At 35.7% G+C, this 21104-nt stretch overlaps 1 protein-coding gene across 1 annotated transcript in view; it reads right to left on the reverse strand.

Annotated features, from left to right (window-relative positions):
• Positions 1-21104, reverse strand: part of LOC145265726 (S-crystallin SL20-1-like) — a 31321-nt gene that overhangs the window by 5820 nt on the left and 4397 nt on the right. The window contains exons 2-5 of the mRNA XM_080121781.1: positions 19043-19138; positions 11086-11201; positions 9666-9806; positions 3619-3714 (exon numbers count right to left, since the gene is read on the reverse strand). Coding sequence (XP_079977907.1) covers positions 3619-3714; positions 9666-9806; positions 11086-11201; positions 19043-19138 — 449 coding nt within the window. The remainder of the gene's footprint in view (positions 1-3618; positions 3715-9665; positions 9807-11085; positions 11202-19042; positions 19139-21104) is intronic.

Genomic DNA, 21104 nt, shown 5'->3' on the forward strand with positions numbered 1-21104 from the left:
TAATATTAATGACTAAAATTATGATAAATGTGAAAACAATACTAAAAATAATAATAACAATTACAATAATAATATAATGATAGTAATAATAATCATGATCATAAATGTGGATATAATATTAATGACAGTGACTACATTAATAAAAGTAAAAATATAATGAAAATAAATTGCATATATATATAAATATATATATATATAAACACACACACACACACACACACACACACACACACACACACACACATATATATATATATATATATATATATATATATATATATATATATCAAAAAAACAAAAAAACGGGCAGGTGAAATTATTAAAATTTCCTTAAGGCCTTATCGTCTGACCCTCTAAGAGGAAACGTCAGAATGATAAATTAAAAACTAAGAAACGAATGAGGAAAGAAGGGAATTTGGTTTCAGTTGGAAGACCAGTGAGAAAAAAAATTATCTTTATCTAAAAATACCGAGTTCTTAGCTTCCTTTGACATTAATAGTCTTTTTACTAATATACCTTTGGATGAAACCATTGGTATTTGTGCTGACTATCTATACCGTGGCCCCTCAAAATCTCCACAATTTCCTGAACGAATTTTCGTTGAACTGATGGAACTTGCTACTAAATCAGTCTCCTTCAGTTTCAACAACATTATGTACCGGCAAATTGATGGGATATCTATGGGTAGCCCTCTTGGTCCTTCGCTAGCCAACATTTTCGTTGGATTTTTGGAAAACGAATTATTTTCCCAAATTACTAAGCCAACATTCTATACACGCTACGTTGATGACACTTTTGCATGCTTTCCCTCACGGAGTGAAGCTGAACAGTTTCTTCGTCTTCTTTGCAACTTGCATCCATCGTTACAATTTACTATGGAGGTCGAGGACTGTGGCTCTCTCCCATTCCTCGATGTTCGTGTTTCTAAAGTTGGTTCTACGTTTGAGACCTCTGTATACAGAAAACCTACATTTACAGGGCTCTATCTTAATTGGTTTTCCTTTGCCCCTCAGTCTAGAAAAATAAACCTCATTAGCGCTCTTACACATCGTGCACTTATGATTTGTTCAACAAACCATCTTGATACGGAACTTGGTGAAATTACAAATATTTTTCTTAGCAATGGATATCCCATAAATATAATAAGAACTACTATTGAACGTAAAATTGCTACATTTAATAGTGTTAAACGTATTGGTCCATCACGTTGTCCCATTTATTTAAAATTACCATGGTTAGGTCCTGTTGGCCTTCATATTGTTAAAAGGATTTCTTCTGCTACTCAACGTTGTTTTCCAGCTACTATGCTTAGAGTAGTTTACACAACGCGAACCTTTTTCTCTTCTTTTCGTAAAGATGTTTTGCCAACCATTCAAAAGAATTCTGTTGTTTATAAATTTGTGTGTCAGTGTGGAGCTGACTAAGTTGGCAAAACATCCCAAAGATTAGAAATGAGAATATCCCAACATATCCCTCGGGATATTCGACTACACCAGGTTTCGAGAACATCCGGGCACTCCCAAGCTCATGAGTCCGCCATTGGTAATCACCTGATGAGTATAAATAGGTGTTCTGTTCCGATGGGTGGTTTTCTGTTTTATACAGTGCGAGGTCGAACTATCATCTCAATATCATTGAGGCGTTAGTCATTAATAACTCTCGACCTAGCCTGTGTAGACAAAAGATTTTGAAACATCAGTTGGAGATATTTATTGATTTAAAACCACCTGAACAGTGAGATTTTTTTTTCTCACTGGTCTTCCAACTGAAACCAAATTCCCTTCTTTCCTCATTCGTTTCTTAGTTTTTAATTTATCATTCTGACGTTTCCTCTTAGAGGGTCAGACGATAAGGCCTCAAGGAAATTTTAATAATTTCACCTGCCCGTTTTTTTTTTTTTTTTTTTTTTTTTTGGTATTTAAATTAAATTATGTTTCCTCTGAAATTTCTCCTTCCATTTTGCTGTACCAAGAATTTACTTATATATATATATATATATATATATATATATATATATATATATATATATATATATATATATATATATATATATATATATATATATTGGCCTACAAATAACATTCTTCGACTTGGTGATTTTTGCGATGATACAATCCCTTGTGGCGGCATGCCACTGTAGTATCAGTTTTTCAATAGGTGAGGTTAATGTAGTCGAGTCTGGCGGGTGTGGTCATATTAGTGTGAGTAGTTTTAGCGGTTGGGAGTAGTCGTTGTAAATGATGTATTCATGGTTGTAGAAGACGGACTTTTGTAAGTACCTATTTACAATGACCCCTCCCTCCACAGGAAAGACGTAGACACGAGGGTCGTTATTTTACGTGGAACAAAGGAATAAAATAAAAATTGTCTCTGTCGCGAAAGAGTTCTTCTCTACTGATAAAGAGCAAGAAACTGAAGTGTAACATTTGAAGAACAGGTACTACACTTTGATCTTGGCCCGAAGGTGTGAATAGTCGAATTTACTGGAGTATTTGTTGTTGTTGTTTTTGTTGTTGAGTATCATTCATTTTCGTATGAACCAGACGATTAATGTTATCATTCGTTTCCTTAATATCTTTCCAGTCAGAATTATTTTTAGAAATACATCAGGAGGGACCACGGGAAGGTTGCCAACATCCGTAAGTGAAAGTGAAACGGACTAGATTCGAACTTGGCATATGGAGGTCGTCAGTCCGAGTCGTTAACCACATAGCCACGTCACCATCTGAAAGTGGTCGGCGGAGTGTAAATAGTCGGGGCAGTCCAAGTAGCTGTAGTGGTTGCAGTGGTAGTAGTGGGAGTAATCGTAGTGATTAGAGTGGTAGGAGTTTGATGGTATAGTGGTTGCGGTCAGAGTGGTAGAAATGGTGAGAGTATTTATTATTGTGCGAGTTGTTAAAAAGCAGTGGTAGGATTATGAGCGTTGTTCTGTGGCAGGAGTAGTCGGTGTGGTCAGTGATGTAAGAGTCAGAGTGTTTTAATCACAGTTTTAACGTGGCAATCAGATACGCCATTATTACTACGTCGAGGATTTAATCTGGACAATCAGATCGACGGGGAACTGGGTCATTATGACAGCTAGTAGCAATTACACGTACGAACTGGTATATGATTCTGAGTAGTCCTTAGCAGTCCACTCTCTAAGACCGTGCCTCCTCTCTTTGGGGTTGGAGGCACCCTTACCGAGAAATGTCGACGGAGCTGCCCAGGTATTTTTTTTTTAAGTGGGGGTGGGGTGAAATGGTCCTACTTTAGGAGGTGCTTGTGCAATTCTCCACATTTTCCGACCTTGCGTCACATCTTCTTGCGGTGAGAAAAGTAGTAAATACCAGTCGTAGTGTCGGGAATAGTCGATGTAGTGGGTGTGGTCGAGATCGTGAAAATCGGCATTGGTAAAGTGACTGACGTAATCAAATTGTAAGTGCAAGTTTGACAAATAACATTTAATCGCAAAATTCGCATATTAAATGGACGCACTTGATGATGTTAGATGCGCCCAAGCAACTCTTTAAGAGACTCTAGCCGTCGTTCTTTGACTATACTCATTTAAAATCATTTAATCCCAAGAATGTCGGGATAGGTTAGAGTAAGGTTGTAAAGTTTTGCCGATCCACTCACCTGTTCTCCATTAAAGAAGTGTTTGCTTCCAAGGGTTTTCTCCAAGAATGGGAGGATCCTACGACAAGTTTCCAAGTACCTGCTCTTCAGTTCTACCTGAAAGGAAATTGAGATTTTACGATTTTAAATGATTTGAAAACGTACAAAATAAATTCATTCAAATTATTTTAAAAACATTATTCGCTGGTAAACCGGAAAATACAGCTAGAAATTTCGCAATCAGTAAAGACCAAAAGTCACCGGGGTTAGAACTTCGAAATTGGTGTGTTTGTCGTAAAATTGTTCCGACGAGTCTTCATAAGCGTTGGTGAATATTAAGCTATTACTATAATATAATATATATGCATATACTAGCAAGGAAACCCGACGTTGTCCGGGATTGTAGGAGAATTAACGACTGTTCCGAATTTCATATAATTTTCGCCCAATTTTCAATCAAATCGATTGATTGCCCGGTCTAGCCGGAGACATCATGACGCACCGAAAGTGCGCTTAACATACTTCCTTCCAGTAAGTAAATCCACAATATATTGCAGTCTATATTGCACTGTAGAGAACTTCCTGTTAGTATTATAAATTTTAATGGCTTGTATTAAAGTTTAAATTATAAAAATAAGTATAATGATCTGATTGTGCTTTAAACAGAAGCATTTATGTCGAAAGCACCCCTGTCTTATCAAATACCTACTGCTGATTTTATACGCCGGGCTCTTCTGCTTGTGCGGTAATAAAACTTCTAAAATTCACTTGTGATGTTAGGCTGTTTCAGAGTGTTCATTTTTATCAAAACCGCACGCTTTCTCCTTTAAGAGGATGTTTTCTGTTATAGATTTTTGACACATCGGGGACATTCATAAAAAAAAACACCTATCTAAGGACACTGACAAACGCACGAAGTATATTTGCATGAAATTTCCAAATAAGCGACCAAGCAATTTCCGAGTCCGAAGGGAACGAACGCACACACACAGACACACAATATGCCTCACACACACACACACACACACACGGACATATATATATATATATATATATATATATATATATATATATATATATATATATATATATATATACATCTATGTATGTATCCTAAAGGGCTCCTCCAGCCTTTGAAAGACTATGGATACTCACGAAGGGGTGCCTGCACATGGAATTTTTGTGGAAGGAGGTGCGCAATCTTCAGTAACATCTTTTCTGAGTCGACATGGTTAAATACCAGTGGCAAGTGAAGTTCAGGACGACTGGAAACAAATGCCGAGATAAGCAGAGAGCACATACTGCGCCTAGAATTCTCAAAGTGTCACCCATCTGGAACCAACCAGGCTCAATTTTGCTTAACTTAGGTGATCTGACGAGAACCAGTGTGTCAACGCGATTATACCGTATATATTTACTATTACATAAAAGGAACTTTGTCTATGTGCATGTGTTTCTGTGCGTTTGTTCCCTATGGACTCGAAAACGGCTGGGCCGATTTTATCAAATTTCACACAAATGTACTTTATGTATCTGGAAATTTTCTTATGTAGGTTTTGTATCGGAATGTCTTCGATAAGTATCGATAATCAATAATCGAAATAATTCGAAACAAGCGATTTTGACCAAAGTTAATACCTTACACAGTCTAACATCACAAGTTCATTTGAGAAGTTTTCACTCACAAGCAAAAATGCCGGATATATAGAATAAACAGTAAGTTCTCTGATATGATAGGGGAGCGTTCGAAATAAATATTTATGTGTAAAGTACAATTTAACAGTTATAATTAGCTTTTTCATTTTAAACTTTAATTACAGCCATTATATATAAAATAATTTTATAAAATCGACACTAGGTCCTCTACAGTGCAATGTACGCTACAATGTATTCTGGATTTAGTCATAGCTACAAGCTTCTTCCTGGTCCACCGCAGTGATCCCCAACTAGAACAGGCAATCAAATGATTTGATTGCAGAATTAGTAATATATAATAGTAATGAAAAACGAATTACCATTAGCATATAAGCGACGCTCTTTGTGTAAACAAATCGAGCGGAGGTATTTCGGACGATATCAAAACATCGTTAAACTCACTACTCGTTCAAGCAGCCGCCAATAGCGTAATGGTTAGAAGCCTTGACTGCCGTGTAAACGGTCGGGTTTCAATCCTGGCTTGAGGTAGTTGCCTGTCTAGCCGCACTGATGAGCTGTGAAACAGCGAAACAGTACTGTATGTGGATGACTATATATATATATATATATATATATATATATATATATATACTAGCAATCGGTGCCCGGCGTTGCCCAGGTGTTTTGAGGTTAATGCTGAGAAAAAAAAAAAAGGGTCAATTTTTTAAAACTTTGACCCCTATTATGACCTTTTAACATTTATTGTTTAGGGATCAAGTAAAGTTAATAAGTTAGATCCATGTCCAAGGAATCTATATCTAAAATATCACGTGTTTACTGTTTAGACCCAAAATTGTAGGAGGAGTTTGGTAGAGTTCTCAAAGGTCAAATCGTTGAATATATTAAATATTATTTTTTAAAGCAGTTTGGCCTTCAAAATTTCTGTTTGGCCTTTTTCTTCACCGATGAAATCTGGAGACGCAACGGGAATTTTCGGCAAAAAAATGTTGTTACTATGCACATCTATGTAATGAAATACAATTTGTGGCAAAATTTCAGGAAAAACTAATGGATGGTTATCTCGCAATAGTCCGGACAATTCGCTAAATTATCTCGTCAAAACCTTAAATCTCGAATTTTTGTGCATTTTTTTTTTGGAGGGGGGGGCTAATTTGGCATAATAGTGTCCATTTAATAGTATTATCTTGAAAAAATAAAAAAATAAGGAAAATTACCAAAAAAACCAAACAAGAACAACAAAAGTGTGCCGTATTTTTAAAAGTTTTATTGCGTTGTTTTTATTTGCTTCTTTTATTTCATCGGTGAAGAAAATGGCCAAACAGAAATTTTGAAGGCCAAACTGCTTTAAAAAATGGCCAAATTCGCGAAATTTGGCCTCGCTATAAAAAAAAAGGGGGAAATCCCCCTACTTGAACTTTCTGTTTAATTTCGCTTGTAGCGTTGATTTTTTTCTTTTTTCGCTATAAAAAAATAACTACTTGATGAAATTACGTGATTTTTTCTGTAGGAAAACTTTATCCCATGACGAGTACGTACAATATATATTTTTTTTAAATATTTCCATTTTTTAATGTCAATGGAAAACTGCACACGTACCCAAACCCGAAATGTAAAGACCACGAGTGAACGCGGGTTTTTTTTTTTTTTAGTTTAGTTTCATAATGACGGCCGTGATGTCGGAGGTTCGATTGTTAGATTGTAAGTTAGTTTCGTATCTTTGTAATTTGTAAATCGCAAGTTAGGAAAAAATTAAACCCTTCCAAGATGGACAATAAATAAAGCCATAATATTTTATGGTATCGTTAAAAGCCTACGAACCATAGTTTTTTAGGAGATGTGATTATTGGATTAACCAATCAGAAATCGTCTGTGGCACACACATCTCTGTTTTTATAGATATATAGATATATATATATATAAATATATATATATATGATTAAACCTATACATGACAACCAGAGTGACCCGACGTTGCCCGGGATTTAATTATGATCAACGAATATTTCACACTCCAATATTTTTATTGTTATTGAAATCGGTAAAATAGCCCATTTTTTAATCAAATCGATTGAGTGCCTGCTCGAGATTGGGACCCATCGAGGTTTTTCAGGAGAAAGCATACACGCCTCTCACAAAAACTTTGGTCAAAATCGCCGGTTCCTTCTTTTTTTTTACATGGGGGTCACCACTTATCAAGGCCCGAAGGCCACTCAGGGATAAGGGTTATTGCGTGTACAGTAATCAATGAGATAGTATTGTAGTAATCATTAGTATTGGGGTTTTTGATAGAGTGTCTTACTTAAGGGGGCGGTTTGTCAGGAGTTTGTTTATGTTGGACTTGAAGACGTCCAAGTTGTAGTCAGGTGGGAAACGGGCAAGCGGCAGAGAATTCCACTGGTGTGCAGTTCAAAGAAGGAAGCTTTGCGCATGGAATCTACGTTTGAATTTAGGCACAGATAAAGAGTGGGGAAAATTATTGACAGCAGTTTCAGCCAGACAGGTGTTTCTCGTGAAAGATTGGCGAGGGGGGGGGTGAGGGATTGGAGCTCAGACGAGCACCTCCCATGGAAATAACGATAAAACAAAGACAGGCTCGCAGCGTCTCTTCCATCGGAGAGAGGTTATAGCCATATATATATATATATATATATATATATATATATATATATATATGAAGGGAGGCCCGACATAACCCAGAATTACTAATTCTGCAATCAAATCATTTGATTGCCTGTTCTAGTTGGGGATATCACTGCGGTGGATCAGGAAGAAGCTTGTAGCAATGACTAAATCCAGAATACATTGTAGCGTACATTGCACTGTAGAGGACTAGTGTCGATTTTATAAAATTATTTCATCAGATTATGTCGATTATCGATTATCGATTATCGATACTTATGGAAGACATTTCGACACAAAACTTATCTTGATGTGAGATATCATAAAATCGAACCAGCCATTTTCGAGTCCATAGGGAATGAACTGAAAGACGCACAATTTTTCTTTTCTATAATAACTAGCGGGGGGTACCCGGCGTTGCCCGGGTGTTTAGAGGTGTGTGGTCGGGCGGGAGAGGGTAATCAAAATATAAGAATAAGAGAAGTAAATATTTTTAAATATTAAATATTAAATTATTAAATATTTTATATAAAATAAATATTAAAACTTTAAAAAATCGAAAAAAAAACCACCAAAAAAACTAACGTAAGGCAAACAAACGATGTTAAATGTAAAAATCGGAAAAACAAAAACAAAAAAAAAAAACGCGAATGTGATGGGGGAAAACCCCAGAAAAACGAACGTTAAACCTTCTAAAAAATAGCTGGAAAATAAAAACCAAAAAAACATAGAACGTAAAAAAAATGGCTTAAATAACCCTTTTCCAATATTAAAATCGAAAAAAAAGACACCTCACACCACGATTCGAACTTACAACCTTTAGATAATGACGCCGACAATCAAGTAATCAAGTAAGCTAAGACAACGCTGACGAAATTGGGTCGGTTTTTTAAATATTTAAACTAAATCATGTTCCGACGTCATTTGCCCATGCGTAGAAGCGAACTTGTCATAAGAGGACGGTTTTTGCTACACTCTCCCTGGAGAAAACTGATGATTTAAGGGTGAAGGAATTAATGTTTTTGGCCAATTTTTCGATATTTGTCGGACGAAGGTTGGAGCTTCAAAATGATATATATGCGGCGAAAATCCGTGGCACGTGTCGAAAGTTTTTGCGAGACATATAAACACACGCACACACTTACACATATTTTGCCTTTTATATATAGGGATAATAAAGATGTTCATATATATATATATGTGTGTGTGTGTGTGTGTGTAGGTATATGTGTGTGTGAGGGTATGTTTTAGAAGATAATAAAAAGACATCGGTACCGTCGGTTCTAAATTCAAATAAAGAGGAATAATATCTGGTCCCCTTTATCGGCCCCTCTTCACCATCTATTTATACTGTCTCTCTGAAAATTGCGTCTTGCTCGCTTCATGAAATTATCTCCGATCAAATTTTCATTTTTCCAATCTCTTTTTATTTTTAATATAATGTTTCCAACCCGCAATTTTACCGACGCATGAGTGATAAAGTGAGAAAATTATTTTACTTTTATTCTTTAATTCGTAAATTTTATTAGGTTTGCTAACGACTGCCCCTTTTTACTTCCCGTCACAGGGAAGTAAAGGTTTGAATGTATGACGCAGTTTAAGCTATTTTAACTACGTCGTGTTTTAAAAAAAAAAAAAAAAATGACGAATGCAACTTGTGAATATATTAAAAAGAGCGCCCATATGAAAAATATTTATCCCGAAAATCATTTAGAAAATCGACAAGCAATATTTAATTTCCGGTAATAAATAAAATACAAATCTATAGGAAAAAAAATAATTTTAAAGCTTACCACAAAGGTTCCAGTTTTTTGGTCGGTACCTTTGGCAGAACTATTTGTGGATGAAGAACTGGAACTCGAAGAAGAGCTGGAACTCGAACTTGACGAGGAACTCGAGCTAGAAGTGTTACTTTTGCCAGTATGTTCGGTAGCCTGGAAATAAAAATATTTTTAAATAATTGATAAAAGACCACATAGAAATGTATTTTTAATTTTTATTTACTTACGCTCATATCTTTTGCTGAATCTGGACCTAGTCGTGTATTATGATCTCTCTTTCTCTCCCTCCCTCTCTCTATCTCTCTTTCTCTCTATATATGTATTTATATTATATATAAATATACGTATATATAAACACATACAATATATATAAATCTCTCTCTATAAATATAGAGAGAGATTATATATATATACAGAGAGAGAGAGAGAGAGAGAGAGAGAGAGAGAGAGAGAGAGATAGAGAGAGGAGAGAGAGAAATATTGACGATTATTCCCGTCAAACAAACACCAGAACCACATATTAACCCAAAATGGCCACGGTACCTGCCTGTCTCTGATGCATGCTTTCCTGTAATTATCATATGACTTCTTAATTTGCTACAATTTTACATCTTAGTAGCTATTTTACAGGCGAAAAACAAATTCGAAAGTGTGCTACAGGTTACAAATACCCTATATCTCAAGTTTTCACTCCACAGACAAAATATTCAGAGAAGTGTTTGGTAGAAACTTTTTGTACACACAACGACAGCGTTACTTATATATATATATATATATATATATATATATATATATATATATATATATATATATATATATATATATACTATATTAATTATTAAATACCTGCAGCCACTACTGTTCTATCCTTTCGGGAATCATCAGTGCAAGGGGTCACGATTACATAATTATTTACTATAATAATTATTAAATATCTCGAGACTCTAGTGTTTCATTCTTTCGGGAATCCGTGCGTTAGAAGGTTTTCATCTTAAATTGCATAGAATGTAGAAATTATGCATAAATGGAATTAAGCGTAATCGTATAATAAACCCGATCAACTTATAAGAAATCATAAAAAATGAATAAGTAATTGATTAACCCTCGTTTTGCAAAGGAAAATGCTAATTTGTTGACCTTCATTTCGCCGCTCGCATATGTATAACTGACTACATTTGAAAGCATGTTCTTATAATATTTAAGTAGAACAAGTAGTCTTTTAATATTAATATCAGACCGAAAAATAAGCTCAGCTTTATAGCTATATAAATATAAATGTACATAACGATACAGAAGCACCGAATGTTATGTAAAGATATCGATTTCTATGACAGACAAACAAACATTGGTTTTTATATAGCGAAATGATTGAATAAGTATGTACACTCTGTAAACCTTAAAGTTTAATTTAACAGGAAATAAATTGACTCACCCTGAAGCGTCCGTTCTTCTCATGATGGTATCGCATGTAATCGTGCAGAATCTCGTAGAGACAATCACAGATGTAGTCAACCCTGAACATGTCCATATTGTTCTTGCCGTAAAAACCTAGATGTAAGTAAATGACACGAATGTTGTTCATTATCGCTTTATCAACCTAGGAAGCGTGTGGTTAGAAAATCCAAACAAACAAGTTTATTGTACATTATTTTAAAGACATTCATTTAAATTGGAACATGATGGGAGTTGGAGTGATTATGATGAAATAAGAGAAGCTTGGTCTTCAATGCATTAAAATTATGCAGTTCACCTTTTTCCCCATTGCATTACCTTCTCAAAATCAGAAGAAAGGGAATCAGAAAAAAATCTTTTAAGTGTTGTCATGCATGGTAGTGTCATCTGCATAAATGTCTACGAATAATTTAAGAATGTGATTTGGGAGATCATTGATGAAGATCAAGAAGAGAGTTGGGATGGAACCATGAGGGACGCCAGCGTTAATACTATGAGTATGAAACTTCTACTCATCAACGACTACTCTTATAGACCTATCAGAAAGAAAGGATTTAATAATGTAGAAGGCATTTCCAACTATATCTAGTTGGTGATATTGCGAAATAGACCTTTATGCCATACCCTATCAAAAGTCATTGATGTGTCAAGAGCTATTGATTTAGAAACGAACATCCTGTCGGGAAATTCACTAATCCTCTGTGATATAATAGTTAGTACGTCAGATGTAGATATCGCAGAACGGAAACCGTATTACAAGTCACTTAGAAGGTTATTTTTACTTATTGCACAACTGATTAGTCTGTATTGAGGAATTGAGTAATCACCGGAAGTTTTATATATGGGATCGACTACTAAAGTTTTCCAGGGTGTTGAGAAGGATTTCATCCTGATTGATTGATCGATGTGTCCGTTCAGTCTCGAAAGACAAAGGATACCCCTGTAGGGGAAGTTGCGCGTGTAATTGTGAGGCAAGTGTCGCGCAATCACTAACCACACCTCTCCTGAATCGACACTGTTTGGGTCCAGTGGCAACTGGACGACTGGAACAGTGCCGAGATAAGCGGATACTACATACATCACCTGGAAGTCCCAAATGGTCACCCATTTAGTACTGACCAGGCTCAACGTTGCTTACCTTCGGTGATCCATCTGGAACCGGTGTGTCAACGTGATTATGACGTATTATTTCTCCCTAAGGCAATGCTTAAACAGCTTTGTAAGTACGGCTGATGCTTTTTGAGCAATATAACTGGATAATTGGAATACCGTCGGAGCCACCTTTCCTCTATAAAAAAAATGATAAACGTGAAATGCAATGAAGATTATTAGTCCCAAATATTATTAACTACACACTTTGTTACTACTGGTGGTAAAAACTTATGCTACGCCAACAATGGGCATAGGACAATTTTCTGTAGATGATGTACCGTGCTTCTCCCGTCTGTGAATGAGAAAACAAAAGCAAAAGGATAGGTATCAATCCCCAACTCTGTGGTCTCATGGGAACTGCTACAAGTCTTGCATCTTTGTCATTTTTTTAAGGGACACTATTCTGGCATAAAATCTAACATACAGGTTTTGAAGTTTGAGGGTTTAAACCTTTAAAACTATATTAAAAAATAATCAAGAAAAACTCCTATTAATCCCAAATGCTTCACTTGAAAATTATTTTGCGTGTAAGTCAATTAATTCTGTGCAATCACTACATAAGTTTGCTTCCAAGAATTCACACTTATCGTAATATTATTTTAAGGATCATCAGTTGTTTTCCATGAAAACTGTTTCTGAAATTTAAAAAACAAAACCGTATGTTAAATCATGGTTCCCTAGCAGTGTCGATCAAACGCCATCTCTTGTCGGACTTACTTTTTGGCTCCAGATTAATTTTGCTAGTCTATTGACGGTATCAAAGTGTCTTTCTTACCTGTATCATTCATGCTTGCCCTCCCCCAAAGAAACTGTCCATGAGTTACAAAACCGTTGTGTTTATAAAGTTCGAATGAATTAGATTCATTGTGCTATTTATCTACCGCTTTATATATATATATATATATATATATATATATATATATATATATATAGTAATTTATAAAATATATAATACATACGATACCAAATAGTTTTAAAACTAACAAAAACGATAGGAAATAAACAAATAAATAAATTAAATAAACATGAATATACATAAACGATCACACATATATGTATATATATATATAGGTGTATATATATGTGCATATATGTATGTACACATATATATATATATTTATATATAAACTAACATAAAAACACTAACCTAGTTTTAAAACAGATCAAGAAACTAAATAGAGCACACACAAAGGAACAGGTCAACCAGAGGCCAAATAGGCCTTTGTCCAATAAATGCATGTTCATTGGCTGATAGGAAGGGCGCTGTGGATATTAGAAAGCTGATTGGCTAACTAAAATCTCAATAGAAGAGGAGCATATAAAAACGATAAACAACCACAGAATTCCCGCATAAGCCTGAAGAGTCCTAGAGTGGATGAAACACGGAATATTCAGTGTAGCTTAATCGCCATATATATTTTATAAATTACTAACTAGCTCTACCTACGTATTGAGCACTTTGGAAGTAAATACTTAAAGTTTACGCATAGATCTATACATTCGTATATCAATTTTATTTGAGTATATATATAAATTATTTATTTCAAACTATACAATACAGATTCCAGAAATGTGCAATAGTTCCATTGTCACGAGTAGATGTTTACTGAGTACAAAATGCCGGGTTAGGGTTAGGTTTAGGGTTAGGGTTTAGGGTTAGGGTTAGAGTCAACGACTTTCGAAGCATCAGAATAGAGTTCGAAAAATGGAACAGTCGGCCGTGATCACCATTTTAATCGTCGGGTATCTTTTTTCATGTTGTCCCTTTGGGGGGGGGAAATTAACGTGCTTATGGAGGCGAACTCCATGATTGTTTAGAACTTCATTATTACAGTACTAGCTTGGCCTTCGGGACAAGATCAAAGTGTAGTATCTGTTCCGGCAGATACTGCACTTAAGATAATTTGTACCAGTCAATGGAGGGGAAACCCTCTATACTGGGACAATTATTATTTTTGGTAACCAGAGTGACCCCTTTTAGGGGAGCTGGTTTTTACCTCACATTAAAAACGGCCTTGTGCCTAATTTGCTCAGTGGGGGAGCAAATAAATACCATCTGTCCCGGCAGATACTGCAAGCTTTGACTAGCAAAGACCAGATGTGGGGGCAACCCCACATGCCTGACCTTTAACCAGCTCCCATTTCCCACCTCTCGGGAGCTTGTCCCCTTTTTCCCTTCCCCCTCCCTTCACTCCTCACATTAAAAATCGGCCTTGTGCCTAATTTGCTCGGTGGGGGAGCAAATAAACACCATCTGTTCCGGCAGATGCTGCACTTAAGATAATTTGTACCAGTCAATGGAGGGGAAACCCTCTATACTGGGACAATTATTATTTTTGGTAACCAGAGTGCCCCCTTTTTGCCTACTTTTAGGGGAGCTGGTTTTTACCTCACATTAAAAACGGCCTTGTGCCTAATTTGCTCAGTGGGGGAGCAAATAAATACCATCTGTTCCGGCAGATGCTGCACTTAAGATGGTTTGTACCAGTCAATGGAGGGGAGGCCCTCTATACTGGGACAATTATTATTTTTGGTAACCAGAGTGCCCCCTTTTTGCCTACTTTTAGGGGAGCTGGTTTTTACCTCACATTAAAAACGGCCTTGTGCCTAATTTGCTCAGTGGGGGAGCAAATAAATACCATCTGTTCCGGCAGATACTGCAAGCTATGACTAGCTATGACTAGCAAAGACCAGATGTGGGGGCAACCCCACATGCCTGACCATTAACCAGCTTCCATTTCCCACCTCTCGGGAGCTGGTCCCCTTTTTCCCTTCCCCCTCCCTTCACTCCTCACATTAAAAATCGGCCTTGTGCCTAATTTGCTCGGTGGGGGAGCAAATAAATACCATCTGTTCCGGCAGATACTGCAAGCAAAGACCATATGTGGGGGCAACCCTACATATAAGACCTTGGTCAATGTAGGGGCAACCCTTCATACCAATTGTCACTATCCAGCTCCCCTACTCCCCGGGGAGTTGGTCCCCACTTCCCCTTCACTCCTCACATTAAAAATCGGCCTTGTGCCTAATTTGCTCAGTGGGGGAGCAAATAAATACCATCTGTTCTTCAGATGCTGCACTTCCATTTCTTGTTCTCTTTCGGTGGAGGAGAAATCCTTCACGACTGAGACAATTTTTATTTTTGTACCTTTTCTCCACGTTAAAAAACGACCCTGGTGTCTAACTCTGTCCCGTGGGGAGGCATAGTAAATAGGTACAGTACTATTTGAATGCAATACAATTACTGATTGCTTAATTAATTAATTATTTAATCGTTGAATGTTTTTTGTTTCTATTGTGCATCCATATTTCGATTTGATGGTGTAGTTGTGTATCGCTCTCATTATTGAATGAAATTAGATACAATTAGATTATTTAAGGGGACGGCTCAATCAAAACCTCTTTACATTAGACTTAAAGACGACAATATTGTGGTCAGCTGGAAAGCAGACCAGTGGTATAAAGTTAAACAGACGAGCAGTTCTAGCTGTTCATGGGATTTGCATTTAGATTTAGACACAGATAGGGAGTGTGGGAAATTGTTAATAGTTTTTTAGCTAGACGAATGTGCTTTGTAAAGGTTTGGCTAAAAGAAAGCATAGATAGGAGCTCAGACAAGCACTTACCATTAAATGACGATAGAGCAATGGTTGTGTTCTTCTTTTCCTCGTCGATATTGATGAACGTTACGGTTTCTTTTTATCTACGTTTTTTCGCTTATTTTCATGTGATAAGATAACACAATGAATGGATCCATTAAGAGCTTTCATAATTCATAAATGGTTCGATTTGAATAGAATTTAACATAACCAATTATTTATTGCTTAAATTTATTCCCTTACTAAACGAAATGAGTGACGCAGACGGACAGATATCGTTGTACCATTCACCTAGATTACAAGTTTCCCACATTATTGGCTGTGGCTCGCTTGCACGGCTTCCACCAAAAGACTGATCCGAAAACCTTAATTTTCTCTCCGTTCGAACACGTGGCGTCATTCGTCATTGTCTCTTTGTTTTGTCTACGGCATTTGACCTCTGCATCCTTCATCAATTTTATGTCACACGTCTTCTATTCAACCCCGTGGATGATTCTGTGTTACAGATCTGGGTTATTATGCCATCTGTGTGATTTTGTCAAAGTTCACACCAGTTAATTTAATCGCCATTGACATCGGGTTCTAGTTATATAATATTTACTAGCAGTCCAACCCGGCTTTGTTCGGCACCTATGTACTGTTTATAACGTTATGTGCATATGTATATATATTAAAAAGTTTGACTCATGTTCAGGTAAACTACATTTAAATTTCAAGTGTGTAGACCCAAAATTGGCGGAGGAGTTTGGTAGAGTCTGCAAAGGTTAACTCTTTCAACGTCTTGGCAGCCACAGTTTAATCTCCAAACTAATTGCCCAGCTTGCTACAATTCTAAATACCCTTTATATAAAAGTTTAAATGTTTAGACTCAAAATTGGCTGAATAGTTTGCTAGAGACCGTAAATGTAAAATCTTTTGAACTTTAATCCCTTGGCAGCCAAATTTTCGGCCCAAAACCGATAAAAAGCGTGCCCTATGTCTGAGTACATTTTATGTAAAATTTCAAATGTTTAAACCAAAAAGTGGCTGAGTAATTTGGTAGCAACCACACAGGTCAAAAATTTTGACCCCTTAAAATTTATAGTTTTGGGTCTAAATCAAATTAAAAAGTCCAAGTAAGCTACATCTAAAATTTCAAGTGTTAAGACCAAAAATTTGCGGAGGAGTTGAGTAGACTCTGCAAATATCAAATCGTTGAACATTGACAGCTAAATTTCTGGCCGAAAACCGATTAAATACCCCTTATGTCAAATCTCGAGCCTGTAGACTGAAAATTGACAGAGTAGCTTGGTGGGGAAATGTATACACACAGAAATTTCACTTTATATTAATGATATAGATATCAATGCCAATATTGCAGAGAGCATGCGTGTCTAAAGGGTTTATTCCATTATATTATTATATCATTATTTATTCCATTATATTTATACTCCATTAGGGAGAGATGTGAAAGTCACACGCCGGTCTATAAATAGATAACACTCCACATCATCACTTCTAATTGCGAATACGCAAAAGAAACAGATAAATTTCGTAAGTCTGCAGCACATTTTGCCGTAGCTTGCAAACAATCATTATTTTAATTATTCCTATACTAATAAGATGGGGACGCACTGAAGAAGTAGTTGCATTAAGATGAATAAACGCCAGAATTATGCCTCATAGCTATCAGTTAAACTTCTTATAGAGATACCTGGCAATCACATTATAACGGACAGCGAATACACGTATGGAAATACCAAACAGTGTGTAAAGAATAAGACGCACGATCACCTTAGAGATGTTAATGACGCTCGAGGGAACATGATCACAGTTTATTCTGAAAAGTACCCGGAAATAAATGTCGTTGTTACAAATAAAAGAAGTCGGGTTATTACTTATCTAATGTTCATTGCCATGTAGACTGCATGCAACGTGTGGGTCCCGTGTGTAAACGTGTGTAACATTACACCATGACAGTAACACAGCATGACAGTAAGACGGCTTTTAATTTATAATTATGAGGCCTGTGGACAATCCACTCTTTAACTGTTGTATAGTGTTGCCGTTCATTTTATGAATGTATGGCGCGAACGCAGACACCACGATAATATTGTAGCATTTTTAAATAAATTTTCCCCTATGAAAGCATTGTTTAAAATTAAATAAAATTTTTAATTTTATTAGCTAGTACAGTGTGACAAAGGAAAGTCCGTATACTCTCATAACAGTGAGATATTTAAATGTTCCATCGGCGGAAATTAACGTGATCGCTTGATGCGAATAAGTGGAATTTCCCGCTCGATGTAAACGTTTTTTAAATTTTTATAAACTCTGTAATTTAAAAAAAAAAAACAAACAAAAAAACATACAGTAAAACGCAGGATTTTTAAAAAGGAAAAAAAAACATTTATTTTGTTATAAATTATCAAATAACTTATTATTTATAAAAACAAATCTACTGAACTTTTATATTTGCAAATTGTATTGCATTATTTTAGTTCAAACATTATGTTTAATGTATATATGATATAAACATATTCTCAAAAATCGTTGTAGGGCTCTTACGTATTTCCATTCCAGCATGAACTCAGAACCACACACTATTACTGTACATCTTAAAACAGAACAGATACCACATTTTGATCGTAACCCTAAGCCTAAGGTCCTGGATATGACCTTAAACTATATCCAGTGGTGAGGCCCCGAGCTTGCGGGCTTTGGGGAGTGTAGAGCCACCCTTTAATTGCCATTGCTCCCAGGTCCACTCTGACCCGGAGTGGTAGTACCTGTTAGGGTCCCAACTATGGGTTAAATAGAAACCGACTTGAAAACAACAAATATATTCTATTAAATTTTTTTTCTTCAAAATCGGCATTAAATAACCTGAAAAGGGTTGATATGCCGTAAAACAAAAACAACCAACCAACCAACCTAAGCCTAATAAAGCAACAGTAGATGAAACTAAAAATGGTAGTTTGTATTTTCAATTGCATCTTTAGCGATCGAGAAATCCAACCTTTTAAAAAAGTGATAACGTCCGTACGAATAAGCAAGCGTCATTGCACTGATAACCAGTAAATTGTCAAAAATAAGACATGCGGTTTCAAATTCAACCGCCATCACAACCAGCAGATGAATTCAACCACCTTTCTCTTCCCAACTTAAATGGACGTGTAACAGTTTTAAGTAATTTAAGACATTTACCAAATTCACGAGCCAAATATCTGCAAATGGCCATAGTTTCGGGCATCTTGTGGCTTCCATCGATGTCCAAAACGGGAACACTCTCGCTGGGCATGTCTGAAAATAAATAAATAATATTAATGATGGTAACGATGATGATGCTGATGAGTTTTAAAAATAACAATAATTGCAATAATAATAATAACGACGCCGACGACGCCGACGACGACGACGACGACGACGACGACGACGCCGACGACGACGACAACAACAACAACAACAACAACAACAACAACAATAATAATAATAATAGTAATAATAATAATAATGATCTATATATTAATACGCTTGTAACTATCTATCTATGTGTCACACTTTCCGGCAAATTTGATTGGTTGAGAAGATTTTATTCTGAAATAGCGGATTACACATTAAACGAACGCTCAAGGCAGAGATCAAATATTAAAAAAATACAATATTTTAAAATCTGTTTTTTCTCTCTCTGCCTTGAGGGTTCCATGTTAGTTCAACATCTCCTTCATGTCCAGGATGATCTCCAACTGGTTCAGGCAGACCAAACATGTTGCAATTCATGCCATTTTCCATGAATAAGGTATTCAGAAAGTGGAGAGCAACATTTTCAGCAGTTATGTTATCATATCTAAGCAGCAGATCTTCGATCATAAAATCCTTATTCTCATTCCATAAATGCAGAGCATTCACGGGCTGGTTGAAGACGCACATCATTTTTAATTTTTAATTAACGAAAACTGCGTTTCCCCCTCTCTCTCTCTCTATCTCTCTCACTCTGTGTATCTATCTATCTATCTATCTATCTATCTATCTATCTATCTATCTACCTATCTATCTATCGCTCCCTCCCTCTCTCTCTCTCAAACAAATGTAAAAAAAAATAAATAAGCTAAATGTAAAGAACAATAAATAATCTAAAAATTAAATAAAACTTTTGAAAATATTTTTAAATAAACATATTTATAAAACGAAGACTGCGTTTTTCTCTATCTATCTATCTATCTATCTATCTATCTATCTATCTATCTATCGATCTATCTATCTATCTATCTATCTCTGCCTTGAGCGTGCGTACAGAAAAGGGCCGAACTTGAAAAAAAAAAGATTTTAAAATATTTTTTTTTTAAATATTTTTATTTGTTTATATCTAACAGCAATCAGTCGTAGTTGGAAGAATATTTTTAATTAACGAAAACTGCGTTTCTCTCTCTCTCTCTCTCTCTCCCTATCTCTCTATCTCTATCTCTCTCTCACACTCTGTGTGTCTATCTATCTATCTATCTATCTATCTATCTATCTATCTATCGCTCCCTCTCTCTCTCAAACAAATGTAAAGAAAAATAAACAATGAAAAAAAACAAAAAATTAAATGTTCAATTTTTGTCCCCGCCCCGTGGAAATTCACCCTGTGTACTATTTTTTTTTTAAATAGTAAATTTTCAGCAGTTATGTTATCATATCTAAGCAGCAGATCTTCGATCATAAAATGCTTATTCTCATTCCATAAATACAGAGCATTCACGGGCTGGTTGAAGACGCACATCATTTTTAATTTTTAATTAACGAAAACTGCGTTTCCCTCTCTCTCTCTCTCTATCTCTCTCTCACACTCTGTCTATCTATCTATCTATCTATCTATCTATCGCTCCCTCTCTCTCTCTCAAACAAATGTAAAGAAAAATAAATAAGCTAAATGTAAAGAAAAATAAATAAGCTAAAAATTAAATAAAACTTTTGAAAATATTTTTAAATAAAAATATTTATAAAACATAAATGAAGATGTATTTATTGAGAATATTTGGAGCTCTAATATCGTGATTTTGGTATATACATATTTACATACATTTTACCTACCGTACTCTTCATTTACTATTTAAAAAAAAATAGTACACAGGGTGAATTCGTCGGCCAGGGCAGTAAAGGGTTAATGTAAATGTTTCAAGGTACGGATATGTGATGGGATAATGTGTATGTGAAAAAAGAAAAGAAAAGAAAACGTGAAATTTTCTCGGGTCCAGCTAGTAATAATAATAATAATAGACAATTGCAC

Source organism: Euprymna scolopes, chromosome 40 (assembly GCF_053919585.1).
Source record: "Euprymna scolopes isolate OS-2025 chromosome 40, ASM5391958v1, whole genome shotgun sequence".
Classification (NCBI taxonomy): Eukaryota; Metazoa; Mollusca; class Cephalopoda; order Sepiida; family Sepiolidae; genus Euprymna; species Euprymna scolopes.